Source organism: Bactrocera dorsalis, chromosome 3, assembly GCF_023373825.1.
Source record: "Bactrocera dorsalis isolate Fly_Bdor chromosome 3, ASM2337382v1, whole genome shotgun sequence".
NCBI classification, from domain to species: Eukaryota; Metazoa; Arthropoda; class Insecta; order Diptera; family Tephritidae; genus Bactrocera; species Bactrocera dorsalis.
The window spans coordinates 71,428,289-71,444,041 of NC_064305.1; the positions used below are offsets into that span (position 1 = coordinate 71,428,289).

General features: G+C 36.2%; 1 protein-coding gene across 5 annotated transcripts in view; it reads right to left on the bottom strand.

The window, feature by feature from the left end:
• LOC105227311 (gamma-1-syntrophin) overlaps positions 1-15,753 on the bottom strand; it is an 88,627-nt gene that overhangs the window by 53,912 nt on the left and 18,962 nt on the right. For all 5 annotated transcript variants that reach the window (XM_049451875.1, XM_049451877.1, XM_049451873.1 and 2 more), the window contains one exon: positions 651-715. In XM_049451875.1, the coding sequence (XP_049307832.1) occupies positions 651-710 (60 nt within the window). In that variant the 5' untranslated portion in view covers positions 711-715. The remainder of the gene's footprint in view (positions 1-650; positions 716-15,753) is intronic.

The window sequence follows — 15,753 nt, forward strand, 5'->3', positions numbered from 1 at the left end:
TACTACCCCAACCCCATATACCACGTGTAATGAATTTCATTTTGTTTAACAAATCTAAAGCCGAATTTGTTGTCTATGAGAGTAAATATATATACTACTGTGATCACATTGAAAGGTGATTATTTTTATTTATACTTCGCGTGTTATTCGAATCAGTGATTTTTTTTCTGTAAGTTGGTAGTACTGTTAGTGACATCTATGCTAAATTTATTAGTATTTGAGAGGCTCCAAAAGTGAATTCTTCGATTTTTACTATGTCTGAATTTATTGAACAAAGAAGTGCGATAATGCACCATCTTATACTGAAATGGTTATTCGTGATCATTTCGCCATATTTTCCAGTAATATCGTACCGCATCCACCGAATTTGTCTGATTTACCTTCATGTAACTTCTGGCTATTTAGCAAATTCACATGAATACTCCGAGGACACCGTTTTGACTCAATATGGCAAAATTCACCTTTCAATTTGATCACAGTAGATTTCGATCCTCAGTTTGACGTTTTACACCTTAAAGTATTTTTCTGACTTTGATTCTTGCAAGATTTAAGAGTATAAAATGTTCATTTGCACCGGAACTTAACTCTTCCTTACTTGTTATTTAATATTTTTCCATTTTTATATATTTGAAATTTGATCCAAAACTTACCTTTAAGTTTTGATCAACCTTTTCCTCTATAGGGGTGGCCATTTTTGCATTGATCTTCATATTTCCTGCAATAGAAGAATAATGAGATAAAAATGAATTAAAACTAATACAAACTATATAAAGGAATTATAAAAATATAGCAGGTAAATAAGTATTAAGCATGAGTAAAAGGTTCGCTATCCTCAGAACTCAGTGAATTGGATAGACTTAGAGCCCATAAATAGCAATGACATTGCAACTTAAACACAAAACGACCTCGAAACCATTTGAACTCAATCTGCAAAGGCCAATTAAAAAATCAATAATTAATGTACGTAAAGTTAAACACGCAAATCACACACACACGCACATATCAGTATATGTAGTCGTAGCCGGCATTATTCGCTGGAAATTTGTATAAATGTTTAGATGTGTGCTCACACATGCATATAAATGTGTGTGTGTGTAGTTTCCTTAGTAAGATTTACGGAAGCCAACAAAAACACTATGTATAAACAACAACAAAAACAAAATTCGCTAACCACCGACAATTAATTAAATAGACTTCGACGAAACCAAACACCCACTCACCAACAACGCTACAGACGAGTGCACGCCAGCAAACGCGGCTGTCAGCAAAAACAAGCGTATAGACAACAAGCATGACAGATAGTCGAGCAGCGTCAAGCAGTCAACCGTTTAACGTATTACCACTGTTGCGGCTGACATTCACCGTCATTACCGTTTACTCGACAATTCCGTAGGTGCGTGCAACGTTGCATGAACTTCCCCGGCAGGGTTTTGGTGTCAATCCCCTCTTGACGAAACGAACTAAGATTCAGCTATCTGGTTTTGTTGTGGTTGAATAAAAGTCGCAAACTCAACCTAAATAGTTGAATAATGGTTGAAGAAACGCAGACAACAGCAGGTAGAAGTTAAAAAATGCAAAATCAACAAAAGCAAGAATGTAATTGCGAACACAATTGCAATGTTGCGTATACGCCCTGCAGCGCCGGGTTAAAGCAACTTAAGTGCTTGTGTTGTGTGTTGTTTTAGCAGTAGTGAGCGTTGACTGCTGCTGTTCGTGCAGCTGGCAGGTGAATATTTCACAACAAGAAAATCAATTAATTTAATAAAAATAAACAGCGCTGAAACGCGGCGAAATCAGTTCAAATCACAGCTAAGCTGATGGTAAAGCGATTATGTAAGCGGTGGCCCTTTGTTGTACACAAACTTGCAGAGATAGATGGTTCGCCAACGAGCGTAGATGGGTTGGCTTATTATATAAGTATATATGTGCATATATGTATATATATATCTATTTATATATATACTTGGCTAGTCCTCTGAACACAATTTTTATGCTTTCAGTGTGGGTTTTCTGGTGGGTTAAACTGTCTGCTAATCTCTATATACATATACTTATCTATGTATTATATATAATATCTACATTTTAAGTTGCCTTTGAATGCATGGAGTAATAAATAAATTCGTATTTATTTAGTATTTTGCTTTGTTTTTGACATTCTCTCAAAATTATTGCTCACAGCTATTGAATAAATTGCACAAATGCAAATCCTTTTCTCTATATACGATTTACAATACTTTGAGACAAGAGTTTATTAATTTATATTCTCTAAGCAAATAATACCATTGGATGTCCCATTTGAATTTTATTAAGTATGAACAATTGTCGGTGCATTAATCATGCCCATGTGCTTCAATGTGCATTGGTTGGTCTTTATAACAGTAAATAACGGGTGATCCAAATAAAGGTACTTTTTTCAATAGCCTTTTTTGACATACCATGCGTACGTCGTGTCAAGCTGTCATACTATTTCTGTTCGGTATTGTTTGGAATTTCGTCATGGAAAGACTTACGTCTCAAAAACGTTTACAAACCTTTCAACTTTATTAAGAAAATCCACGTTCTGAAAATAATGTGTCAATCGTCAATCTATATATTACTCTTTGTAACCTATATTCTATATATTATCCATTTTGAGACCTGCCATTCATTATTGAATAATATTCGACCGTATAGAGCAGACCACGTCTACCCTTGCGTTCAAAATGTAGCTTATCCCAGAATTGAAGCCGCTCAACCTTCCAAGCGACATCGCTGCACTCTATGGCCACTTAAAAAGTTCCAAGAATATCCTACGTTTTCGAGCCAAATTTTGTTCAGCAATTTGGTTTCAACAAGACGGGGCCACTTCCTAGACATTGACGATTCAATGGATTTATTAAGAGAACACTTCGACGAGCAGATAAGGTTGTGTGATATCCCACCCTTATACTTTTTGCTGTGGGGATATATGTACATATAAAGGATAAAGTCTATGCGGACAATCTCACTTCGAATCAGACCTTGAAGCAAAACATCATGCGTGTCGTTCGCCAGCTGAATCATCTCAGACGTAGTCGTAGTTAGTAACCATGTTGTTGCCAAAGAATGTTCTTTCGAATGATAATAAACATTTCCCAATAAATTTGAACTTTCTGTGTTTTTTCTTAAAAAAAGTAGGAAACCTAGAAATGGGTCACCCTTTATAAACCCAATATGTGCGAATTTTCGCCCATAGTATAGTATATTTTGATAATATTGATAACAGTGAATTGAGATTTGAGGAATGTATTGCGACCGGTGGTCTATTTTGCTCTCTCCTGATAACATAATCCGTTATTTACTCCTAAATGTAATTGCGATGTTGTTTATTTACCCGCAAGCTTGACTCGTTTTTCGTACGATTGCGAGGAAATCTAGGAGTATGTACTCTAATGTCTCTACACTTTGGTCACCGAGGCGACACAGGTTCGTGGAGCAGTATCCTAACCGGCGCAGATGACACCGAAGCCTGCAGCGACCTGTATAGGATCTCCAAAAGCCAAAAACAAAATATGTTGCCAGGAAGAGCGATAAGTTTCTTGAACCGTTTTGTATAGAACTATCCCAAAAATATTCCAGAAAAAAATAAATAATATTCTATTGTTTAAATTCCAAAAATTTTAATTTGATTGCTGAAAAATTGCAATCGGTAGTTTTTTTTTAATACTAAGTATTTTTATTTTCGATTAATTTTTGGAAAATATGTACATATTTCCTTATTGGAAATTTATTTTAAGAAGAGATCCATTATTTTAGTATTGCTTTGAAGTTTTTATTTAGCATAATTAAATTTATTCGACTTAGGTGAAATATGCTACTTTTGGGAACCCTCATTGCTATTGGAAAAAAAACCTGTGGCAGTCGATTTTCACAAGTTTCACGTGATACGATTTTTCATCAAAAAAAATCTTTCGCCATGTACAAAAACAGTTAACAATCACTTTTTAGCAGCTCCCGACTAACTATAAGGTGTATGCATAAGAAACCAATAACCAAGCTTTCTTAGCTTCTGGCACTGTCAATGTGTGAGGCCTGACATTGTCTTGATGAAACACAAATTCTCTCTTATTGACCAAAGCTGGCCGCTACTGCCTGATTCTTCCTTCAGTGGGTAAAATTTTTTAGAGTATAAAATCTAGCTAATAAATTGGACACCGGTAAGCAGTTCTTAGTAGATAATTCCTTCGCAAACCAACCAACACAGTAAAACCTTCCTGACCGTTAATCTTTGCTTGATCACCGCCAGCTTCGGCTGATCGCCATTCATCCTCGAACATTTCCGCTTGATGTTGTTGCAAGGAAACTACTTTTCATCATCAGTAACCATCCGCTTCAGAATGCGATTCTGCTCGAAGAAAAATCGTTAATTATGAGGTATTTCCTCTCTTAATGTTACCATTATTCTTCTTCCTAGCATTTCTAGGTTTCCTATCTTTAAACTTTTCTATTTTCGTATTTTTTATATACTCAACATGCTTCAGCACAGCTAAACCGAAAAAAGAACACACAATTTTCAAGTGTCTGCAAGAAAACAATAAGCAATTTAGAGCGACCCCTAGAACGTGTATGCCAACAGCGGAGCCACAATTACAGCAAAGCGCAGACATTGCTTGAATACGCTTGCGTTTTACATGTATTTTTATTTGTATTTGTGTATATGTGTATGTAGGTGTTTCATTACTTATAGGCTTTGTTGTTATTCTTAATTTATTTATTGTTCTGAACATTGTTGGGGCCATTGTTATCGGACACTAAAGTTTTCATGAGGCCTCATTATGGCACAAGTGTGCTTGCGTGTGTCTCGAAGCGCAGACGCTTGACTAACTAGATGTACGTCTGATTGTGTATGCGCATACACATAGACACTCTTCTACATATGTAAGTACATATGTATATAAAGCTCGTGTAAATAAATAAGTAAATGCATAAATAAGCATACGTGCATGCTTGCTTACTTGATTGTGTGTGTGTGTGTACGCGCGCGACCGTATATCCTTTTGAGTAGTTCGCTTATCTTTGAACATACTCAGATATTTGTCATGCTTTCAGTGGCGTACTCGCTTTAACTTTCGAATTTAGGTCAACGGCAATGCATGCATGTACCGTGTGCGAGTGTGAGTGTTTGTTTGTGTGTGGAAGCATGGATTTAAGTGAGCAGAATAGAGATAGTATAGTGTAAGAGACAGGGGGAAATGGCAGTGTGTTTGTAAACTTTGTCAGCGACGGTTTGGTGACACTGTCAGCATAATATAGTTCCTTTTTTTTGGAAAGACATCACACACACACACACACACAAAAGCAACTGCGACCCTGTGAAGGGGAGCGCACTATAGTGTGGTTGCAAAAAAGGAATTTTGGTGCTCATATACAATGATTTCAGCTGCTCACAACCAGCTACCAACAACACCAACAAAAAGTTGTGCTAATTTGTGCGCGGCGCCATTATGTCAAGCAGAGGTTAATTGAGCGTGTGTGCAAAGCGTGCTGTCTGTATCGAAAACTTACATAGCAGACACACTCGTATGAATTTAATGTGATTGTTCGAACAATTTGAGTTCCTAGTGTTACAGATTTGGGGGCAATTATTTCCTGCTTAAGCCACCCATGAAATTGTTCGTGTGTTGAGTTTGAGTGAAGTTGATTGAAAGCATCTCAAACAGACAAGCGTCAACTTTAATCTCGACAAGCCACTTGCTTGTATAAACAGACTTGAAACTTTGCCCGCTTACATGAGGACGGTTTGATGGTGACTTCGCCTAACCATTTTCCTAAACGATAACTGTCTAAATTTCATAAGAATCGAACTCGTAGTGTGGTATTGACCGCTTGGGGAAGAGTTTGTGGCTGCAGATTAAAAAAAATACGAAGAACGTAAACTGGCCGGTGTTTAGGTTTTTTTTTAGAATGGAAATCGCGCGATAAAATCAAAGAACGCTTGTATCCCAGAGTTCAAGGAATAGCTGAAACATTGGACTTTATCTGGCGAACATGCTCCGAAGAAGAGGAAAACGGTCCTGTTGACAGTAATGATGATGAATACTGTCTTAAGGAGTTCATATGAAGGGCAAAACGGTCACAAAGGCCTACTTCCTGTATGCGAAATTATTGGGCCAATGGAAAATTTACAAAAATGTCAGAATGCGAGGTCTCTGCTGTTAGCAGTGCCAAATTAGTCGAATCAGGCTACGAACTACTGACACATTCACCTCATTCTCTCCATATGCGACCGAGTTTTGTTTGGTAATGCGTAAAAGTTACTTACTGGTAGTAATTGGACCTTCAGAAGACATGTTTTACAGACGGAGTAAAGAAATTTAAGGGGTTACAAGGGGTTACGGGTTGTAAGAAATCAATTTTTTTATTGCTTACTAAATTCTACAACACCTCTAGTCCGAGTAATTGGTTTTGGAGATACAGTCTTGAAGACTTGGGTGCTCGAGGTTAGCCAGGCTAAGTGCGTCTTTAAACTAATTTTTTTCGAAATCGTGTTTTTGAAGTCAGTTGGCAAGATATCTCGAGGACTATTGAACTAATCTTCATGAAATTTTACAAAGGGCTTTGTGATACAGTTCTTGAAGACTTGGACGAAAGATTTTATTTCGTTTACAACTATTTGAAAAAAAAAGATGTCACGAAATTTTCACTGAAATTTTAATTTTATGTAAAAATGTCTGCCAAAATGTTTAATTAATTTTTAATTTTTTTTCTTTGCTTAAGTTCTAAGTTAAGGTTTTTGCAATGTTTTTTCACCTTGGAAGATCCTGTAAAGAGTTATCCTGCCAACGCGAGCGCATTCTTTTTGAGGGGTGACCGGAAACGGTGTCGCAATGGCAGAGTTTAAAATATTTTTTTCCAAAAATTCAGAATTTCTTTGCTAATAATGGATATTTGTAATAATAAAAAACAGTTCGGTATATCGAGCTAAACTATGTTGAGAAATACTAAAATAAATTTTCCAAAATGTTTCTGTTTGCTTCGTCCGCTAAATAATTTTTGAACAATCCTCTTATACAGATATAATATCTACACAGTTCTCCATAGTACTCGTATTAGTGTCTAATTCTGGTGGCGACAAGAAAACGACGGAAGTTTCTTAAGTAAACAATTCCTTATTGCTTTGTTATGCTAAGCGAACTCATTTACATAATATATTAGTATATATGTATATACTAGTGTATATACTATATAATTTCTGTACTGTCGCTGAAAATTTAATTTCACGTTCGTTGTTTGTCATAGTAGTTATTACTTATCGCCAGCAGTTAACTGTACCAAATGTTATTACAAAGCTTACAACTTTTTCACGGCTTTAATGCTTCAGTGTGCTCGTTTGTTTGTCGTTAAACTTTTTTAAATTGTTATTGTAATACATTTTAAAATGAGCTTATAATTTTGTACAGGATTAAACTATAACTCTACTTGTAAACAATTTGTTTGGTTGCCATAAGCGTGTAAGTGCAGCTGTTGCAATTTAAATTATGGGAAACTTGCAATTTTAAAACAAACAAATGTGTGAGTGTGTGTGAATAAGCGGTGCAAAACGGCAGCAGTTTTCTGCCGGCGAGCTGAAGTGTAAACTTCTTTGCTTTGCGTATAAGCAGCACATTTTAGCATCAACTAAAATCATATTTTTTTTTAATAGAAGTTTTTTAAAATGAATATGGAATAATCTCTTCCAAGGCGGTAACCGTCTCAGGCTTATATGCGTGGACACGCGACTTCACTTAAATCTACAAAATATAGTCCAACGGTGTCCAATCTCATGATTTGCTTTTGGTTTTTGGATTATTATCACTTCAAATGGGATAGTTTTGTTTGTTAACCTAAGCATTCAACTAAAAGTGAGCTTCATATCTGAAGAAACATTTTTTGATAAAATCGGCATCTGCGGCCTTAACGTTTTGTACCCGATTTGAACGATTTGCAAACATTGTTGTAAAATAAGTGTGTTCATTATGAACGGCAAACTAAACTAAGTCTAATGCACGTAATAGCTGCCAAAAGACTAACTCCGAAGAAAATATTGCCTGATTGAGAAAAGCTATAGTTGTATGGAAAGGCCAACAAAATTAGAAAGCGTAAAAGGTTGAAATCCGAGAGATGGAATTTTACTCTCGAGATGGTATGAGAGGACTTTAAAAAACTTGAACAACGGGCATGGCACGGCGCATTTTTATGTAAAATCAATTATTTTAGGACCTGCTCGAACGATTTCAACCAAATTGGATACATTCCTGTAACTTTCTTATTGCGCTGAGCGGCATTTGGATCAACCACGCCTACTTCGTATGTAACAAAATTTTAAATTTCATTTGATTCTTTCTCCCTCCGGTATACAAATCAAGAAGAAATTAATGTAACGAGATATGGTACAAACTTGCAAGAAAAGTTCTTTTAGAGTGCTCCACCTTCTAACCAAAAATTGTTTAATCCAACGAAAACTGTTCAAGTCCGTACCGAATATTTGGACCTCAGTACCTATAATTGACTTTTTACCACAAAATCAGTCATTGTACAAAATCCACGGAAAAAATTTTCCTGATAATAGATGTCTGTGTGTCAAAAATGGGTTGATCAATACTTCTCTTAGCTCTCATGTACCTAATATAAAGATTTTCGAACTTCGTAGTGTCTTTAGGCTACATATATCGGCCAACATGTGAGTTGTTTTTGTAAAAATGAGAGAGCGGGTATTACTGAGAACTGAGAGAAAACTTGACCTAGCCTCCATATAATAAACACATAACATCCGGGTAACTTTACCCAATATGATCCGTAATAATATCTTAATGAGCCTCAGGGCACGTTTTATTAGTATTTGGCATATATAACTCTTGAATTGTCAAAAGAAGTCAAATTTCATACAAAATTCTTTCCTTAACTCGAAGTATCTCTAACTCGAACGAGTCGACTCGAGTTACGGAAGTTCAACTGTATACAACTTGTATTTGTATATATAAGTGGTTGGATTCCGTTCCTCTGGTTAACGTTTTGCACCTTAAGGTATTTCTTGGCTTTGATTTCTGCAAGTTGAAAGAGTATAAAATGTTCGTTCCCACCCTAACTTAGCTCTTCCTTACTTGTTTGCTAAGCTTTCGATAACTTGAGATGGTATTAAAAAAAACTTATTCTCTGCTCCAGAAATCAGGTAAAAAATGTGATAGGCTCTCATAGATCATGATAGTTTATTAAGTATTTGTTATGAAAACCTTTAAGAATGCTTTGTAGATACAAATACAATACAGATTAGGACACTGTGGCGAAAATGAACAGCGAGGACTAACGTTGAAATAACGGATGACGGTGGAAAATGTCATTGAATATGCAGAGTCAGCAGTGTTATGTTAATACTCAATCTACATGCCTCGAAATTCCAGAATAAAATATTCGGTTATCGTTAGGAACAAATCGACAAATCGCATTTTGACATGTGATTTGACCCAAAAACCTCTGTTTTATTTTTTTTCTTTTCTTATTTTTAAAATGTAAAATATTTGTGCATTTTTGTTTTATTTTTTATTTTTCAAGAACATTTGAAACCTTTGCGATAAAATATCACTTATGAAATTGCTTATTACCCGTACCCCTACATGCACTGAGCTAAGCAAACTTGAGCTAATACAGGGATGATGAATATGTGAATACGAAGGTATCTTCATTTTTGACGACCTTAATCAGATGTGCTCGATGGCAATTTAATCTAAAAACTCGAGTGTATGCTCCAATAAACAAAACGCGCAAAAGACGCTGCCATTGCACATTTGCTCAGTTATGCTCCGGAGCACATTCGACGAATAAATATACCGTATATGCTTTGAATATTTGTGTGCCTGTAACTACATACTTTTGGTTTGCGCGCCAGAATGCGAGGCCATTTATGAAACCAAGAAAGTAAGTAAGTATGCAAGTAAGCATTATGTAATACGTGCGCTACCCACATTTTACTGCTGCATACATATTTAATGTAAATATGGAGAAATAAGCAAATACCTGGAAGAAAATGCCATACAAAGAAATGCGAAGCACACTCTTAGCTCGTATCGATGTGAGGACTTGGCTTTTACACGGCAACTCATTCACTTACTGTTTAGCAAAGTTTCAGGTACGAAAGTTCATGTGAGTGCACGAACATTCACAAATACACGAGCACGAGTGTATGCAGCATACAATGTACTTCTCGCATCATCTTTGTCGCATTTCAGCCGAAATGCCATGCAAAGTGAAAGTCGAGAAGGAAATGAACTGCAGAGCAGAGCTGGCTTGTTGCATCACATCTCGTTAGCAGCGCTCCCTTATTCACTTTGTCTGTTTGATGTTCATTTTTGTGTTTGTCAGTGACGGGCGAAATGCGCCCAATAATTACTTCGTTTGGTTGGTGATTCGAATGCGTTCGAGCTGAAACTGCAGCAAATCAAATCAGCGGCAACACGGAAATGTAAAGACACAGCGCTGGTTTTTGCCATTTTAAGGAGGGGGGCTGACGGTTGCGCTTTTTGTGCAGTGTGAAGGAAATATTGAACAAAAAAAACGATATATTCATTTGCTTTATGATCGATTCAATAAATTGTTATCTTTAATAAAACAGAAATGATGCTCAAATGTTTGTAATTTTATTTACCTTTTCAATTACAAAGTATGGAAATTGGCCAACAAATAGTCCGTATAAAATTCGAAAGAAGTCACATTTATATTTACTAGACATTTTTTTTTTTGGAAATAAATTTTATTCAGAAATGATGAAAATTAGTAAAGAAAGGTATAAGTTTTTCCATTTCATAGTTTATTTATTTATTACCAAAAGAATGGTACGCGCTACGTGCAATATTCGGTTGACATTATTGCCTAGCCTTCATAAATCGAAAAAGTTGACATTTATGAGTCGACTATATGCGAGCTATGCTTAGAAGCTGTGTATTAAATACCACGGCTAACATGTTAACATGTTATGTAAGTTCATGCATTTTTAAAACCATAAAGCATTTTATTCATATGAAATGTAAAGAGACTTACATGCGGTTGCTAAAAAATGGCCTTGGAATTTTACGCATATGTGCAAACATAGTATGTCCTTAGGGCTGTAAGCACGACTGACCGGAAACTCTTTGGCAGAGGTTGCAGAAGTTTCTCTCAGCCAACCACAAATAAATTAATATGAGGAAAGTTGGAATAATGAAGTTTTATCATGTTTTCGTAAGTGAGTAAGGGCGCACATATGCATTCACGTATCCGCTGCAGCAAGTAATGTTGTTAAAGCAAAACTTTGAGAGAATCTACTCTCTGCACTGAAATGGCTTCGAATGTATAGTAAATTAGGATATTATAGTTATAAATAATAAATATATATGAATTTTTAATAATGTGTGAGTACTAAAATGTTTTTTTTTTTTTGCGTTACTAAAAAAAGAAATCAACCAAGAAGAAACATTAACTTGTGCTGAACTGAGGCTATTAAATGAGCAGGTTCTTGGTGAGAAAAGAAAAATGTCAGGTCGATATCCCATAAACTAAGGGATTAGTACCTATATACCTATATGTATGCGGAAAGACAGGTGGAAATACGGCCATGACTAAATCGAATTAGCTCGTCACACTGGTCATTTATGCGTACATATTGATTTTTAATTAGTATAAATTATTCAAATATATAAATTATTCAAATAGGGTCGAGAACGCGTTGACGACGAACCAAGCACGGGGTGGCCATCAACATCAACAGATGATCAACACGTCAATTAAATAAAGGAATTGGTGTTTGAGAATCGACGATTACCAGTTAGAGATCTTACTGGCACCGTTGGAATATCGGAAAGATAAGAAAAGTGAAAGCTCGATTGTTTTCAAAATCACTAAATTTTTTCGAAAAATAGCGTGGCGTTAATGTCTGTGCACAATGTTTTTCGACTATAAGCATGCCATGAATCGCATTATTACTGGCAATGAGTCTTTGATCTACGCTTACGTCCTAGAAACAAACGAGCACGAGTCCGAATATAGTGGCAAAGGTGAGCCGAAGCCGAAAAAAGCACGTCAAAGCAGGTCAAAATTAAGGCTTTTTGACAGTATTCTTCAATTACCGAGGTGTGCTGCACACTGAATTCCTTCCGACGGGTCTATAAAGCCAATCTTTCAACAAGGAATACTATTTGAGTGTTATGCGTCGTTTATGCCAAGCTATTCTTAAATAGAGGGCGGAATTGTGGACCGACAATTTTTGGTTTTTGTACCATCGTCGCACGCTGCATTGACTCTTCGGGAGTTTTTCGACCGCTCCGGGGTAACTGTTTTAAGTAAATTGAAGACATTAAATGTGAATTACTACGCGAAGGCTATTTCTGAGATTGACTTTAACAACTGTTTTGAGCATTGAGGGCATTACTTTGAGGGAGACGACATAGATTTTATAGAATAAATTAATAATTTTAAAATTATGAACAAAGTCTTACTATTTTTTGCTCATAGCAGTATACTTCATGAGACCTTTTTTCCTTACAAACTTCGTGGCAAACTTAAAATAACTTGTTCAGAGTATGAAATGATTTGTAAATTGTCTATTTATGTCATATACTTGTATGTAAAGAGTGATTTTTAAAGAGCTTGATAACTTTTTAAAAAAAAAAAACGCATAAAATTTGCAAAATCTCATCGGTTCTTTATTTGAAACGTTAGATTGGTTCATGACATTTACTTTTTGAAGATAATTTCATTTAAATGTTGACCGCGGCTGCGTCTTAGGTGGTCCATTCGGAAAGTCCAATTTTGGGCAACTTTTTCGAGCATTTCGGCCGGAATAGCCCGAATTTCTTCGGAAATGTTGTCTTCCAAAGCTGGAATAGTTGCTGGCTTATTTCTGTAGACTTTAGACTTGACGTAGCCCCACAAAAAATAGTCTAAAGGCGTTAAATCGCATGATCTTGGTGGCCAACTTACGGGTCCATTTCTTGAGATGAATTGTTGTCCGAAGTTTTCCCTCAAAATGGCCATAGAATCGCGAGCTGTGTGGCATGTAGCGCCATCTTGTTGAAACCACATGTCAACCAAGTTCAGTTCTTCCATTTTTGGCAACAAAAAGTTTGTTAGCATCGAACGATAGCGATCGCCATTCACCGTAACGTTGCGTCCAACAGCATCTTTGAAAAAATACGGTCCAATGATTCCACCAGCGTACAAACCACACCAAACAGTGCATTTTTCGGGATGCATGGGCAGTTCTTGAACGGCTTCTGGTTGCTCTTCACCCCAAATGCGGCAATTTTGCTTATTTACGTAGCCATTCAACCAGAAATGAGCCTCATCGCTGAACAAAACACGCGCGCGAAACACATTTCGAACCGAACACTGATTTTGGTAATAAAATTCAATGATTTGCAAGCGTTGCTCGTTAGTAAGTCTATTCATGATGAAATGTCAAAGCATACTGAGCATCTTTCTCTTTGACACCATGTCTGAAATCCCACGTGATCTGTCAAATACTAATGCATGAAAATCCTAACCTCAAAAAAATCACCCGTCATATACTTGTATGTAGCTCCTTTCCTTTGCTACTTTCTTAATTAAATTTGTTGTGTTTTATTTGAGATAAAAACTGTATACTTCTAAAAGAGAATGTCCTACTCAAACTAGTGCAGGAAAAATGGATGCATAGCACCATAGTATAATATATTTCGCTCATCATGAGCTGACTTCTATGAATTTTTCTACACATTCACATATAAAAGTATGTGTTCGTACATTCGACTTGTTAGTTAAACTTGGCGCTTTTCTTTATATGTCTTAAAATAATAGCTTGAAAATGATGTTAAGTAGTTTCAAATTTCGCTGCAGCTGCAATTTCCTCGGTTCATAAAATAAATGTTATTTCGCTCATAACGTTGAAGATGAAAACGCTATTAAACATATTCTTAAGCATTAATATCAAAGTAGCTGGAAAGTTGTTAATAATTTATTAGACAATATCGTTGTATTAGCACAAAGTTACAACTTTTGTAGCTGAATTTTTATGGTTTGCTTTTTTCAAACTTTTCTTTCACGCTTTGTTGCGTGATGCAATAGCTATTTTTGTCAATCTTCTCGCCATTACGTGTTGGCAAACTGGTTTCAAACTCAAAAGTAAACAAATAAATGAGGCGTTGTAATTCTGAATATAAATAGCTATCGCGGTTTATTGACCCCTGAAGAGTGAATTGAAAACTATTTCACGCAAATGACATTCAGACATTTGGACAGTGTGCACACGCAATCCAGCCAACTGGACGGCAACAAGTTGCGATTGCAGAGGCGCGAAATAATGCGTAGGTTTTTAAGAATTTCGTAATTTTATTCCTAGATTGTGTGTAATTATATAATATTGTAAACGCATACATATTTATGTTCATACGCCTATATACCTGTACAGCTGCGAAGAGGATTGATTGAACTTTTTGCTGTAATGTTGCCCATTTTGACAAAGACCGGTTAGTAATCTAGCCACGTTGTGCGACATAAATAACCTTGTAGTCGAGTTAAGGTTACTTAATAAGGAAAGAACTGTTTTATGATCTTTTGAAGATAGCTTGTCAAATATAGTTGATCAGTTTGCTTGGGAGCTCTATGCAGCTGTATAATTCCGATACTGGGGTTTTCTTAACTACGTCGCGCCAATATGGTCGCCTGGATGCAGTGAAATGCAGACGAAGAAGCTAAAAACATGACAGAACACTACACTCCGGGCTATAAGTTGACGCCTCTTGATGTCTCCCATCAAACACCTCCACTGGGAGGCCCGTATGCCCCCGGTTAAGGCGCATAATGAACTCCTCTCCAAGCAGTTTCTGTTGATGTACTTTCGCAGAAATCAACTCTGCAGTCACCTGCTTCGAGTGGAACCGTCTCCTAGGAGCATCAGAAGGTACTTCCTCAACTACGTCGATGACATAAAACAATACGCTGACCAGATATCGGACGCAATAAACTTCAGAAATGCACTAACCGTCATTCATAGTGGAGCCAGTAACAACTTCACCGATTCCCTCTCAGTGAATGGCGTACTCAGAGTCAAAGCATTAACCATTGCAGACGAAAAGCTCGAGTTGCCGTGAGAATCATGTGATCTTTAGCAAGCTTTATTCTGAATACTACTAAACTAAGTAAGCGTTAGAACAACAACAACAAATGAGTAACTTCTTATGATGCATATAAATCTACAGAGGTATAAATGGACAAACAAACTTCATGGTTAAATCGACTCAGATCATCACTCTGATGATTAATATAGAACATCTGATGGTTTCTTCTTGGTATTGCCAGGGTGTAAATATTGGACGGATGCTAATCTAGTGCATCAGGCGGTTGAGTAATGGGTTTTGGTTCTACTTTTTTATAAGAATCCATTCTGTAAGATTTTATCATTGAGCTCCTTTGGTAAAAAGTCGTATTGGTGTCATTTCACACAAATTGTCAATCCGAATGGGTTTAATCAATTAATGAGATGAGAAGACGAGATAACTGATGTTGTCTTTTTTTCAATGAGAAAAAAAAAAACAAATTTTTAGAAGAAAAACTGCTAGACTAACTGCTTCATCCAAAATTGTTAAAGGATGTTTTACAGAAACAAGTTCCTTTTTCAATTACGAATAAGCTCTATTAATATTCTCGTATATCCTTCAAATTTGATGGTTTCACGGTTTTAATTTCACGACCTTTTGCTTTAGAAGAAATCTGTAGAGAGTTATCCGATTCCTTCTAGTGCTACTATGCACT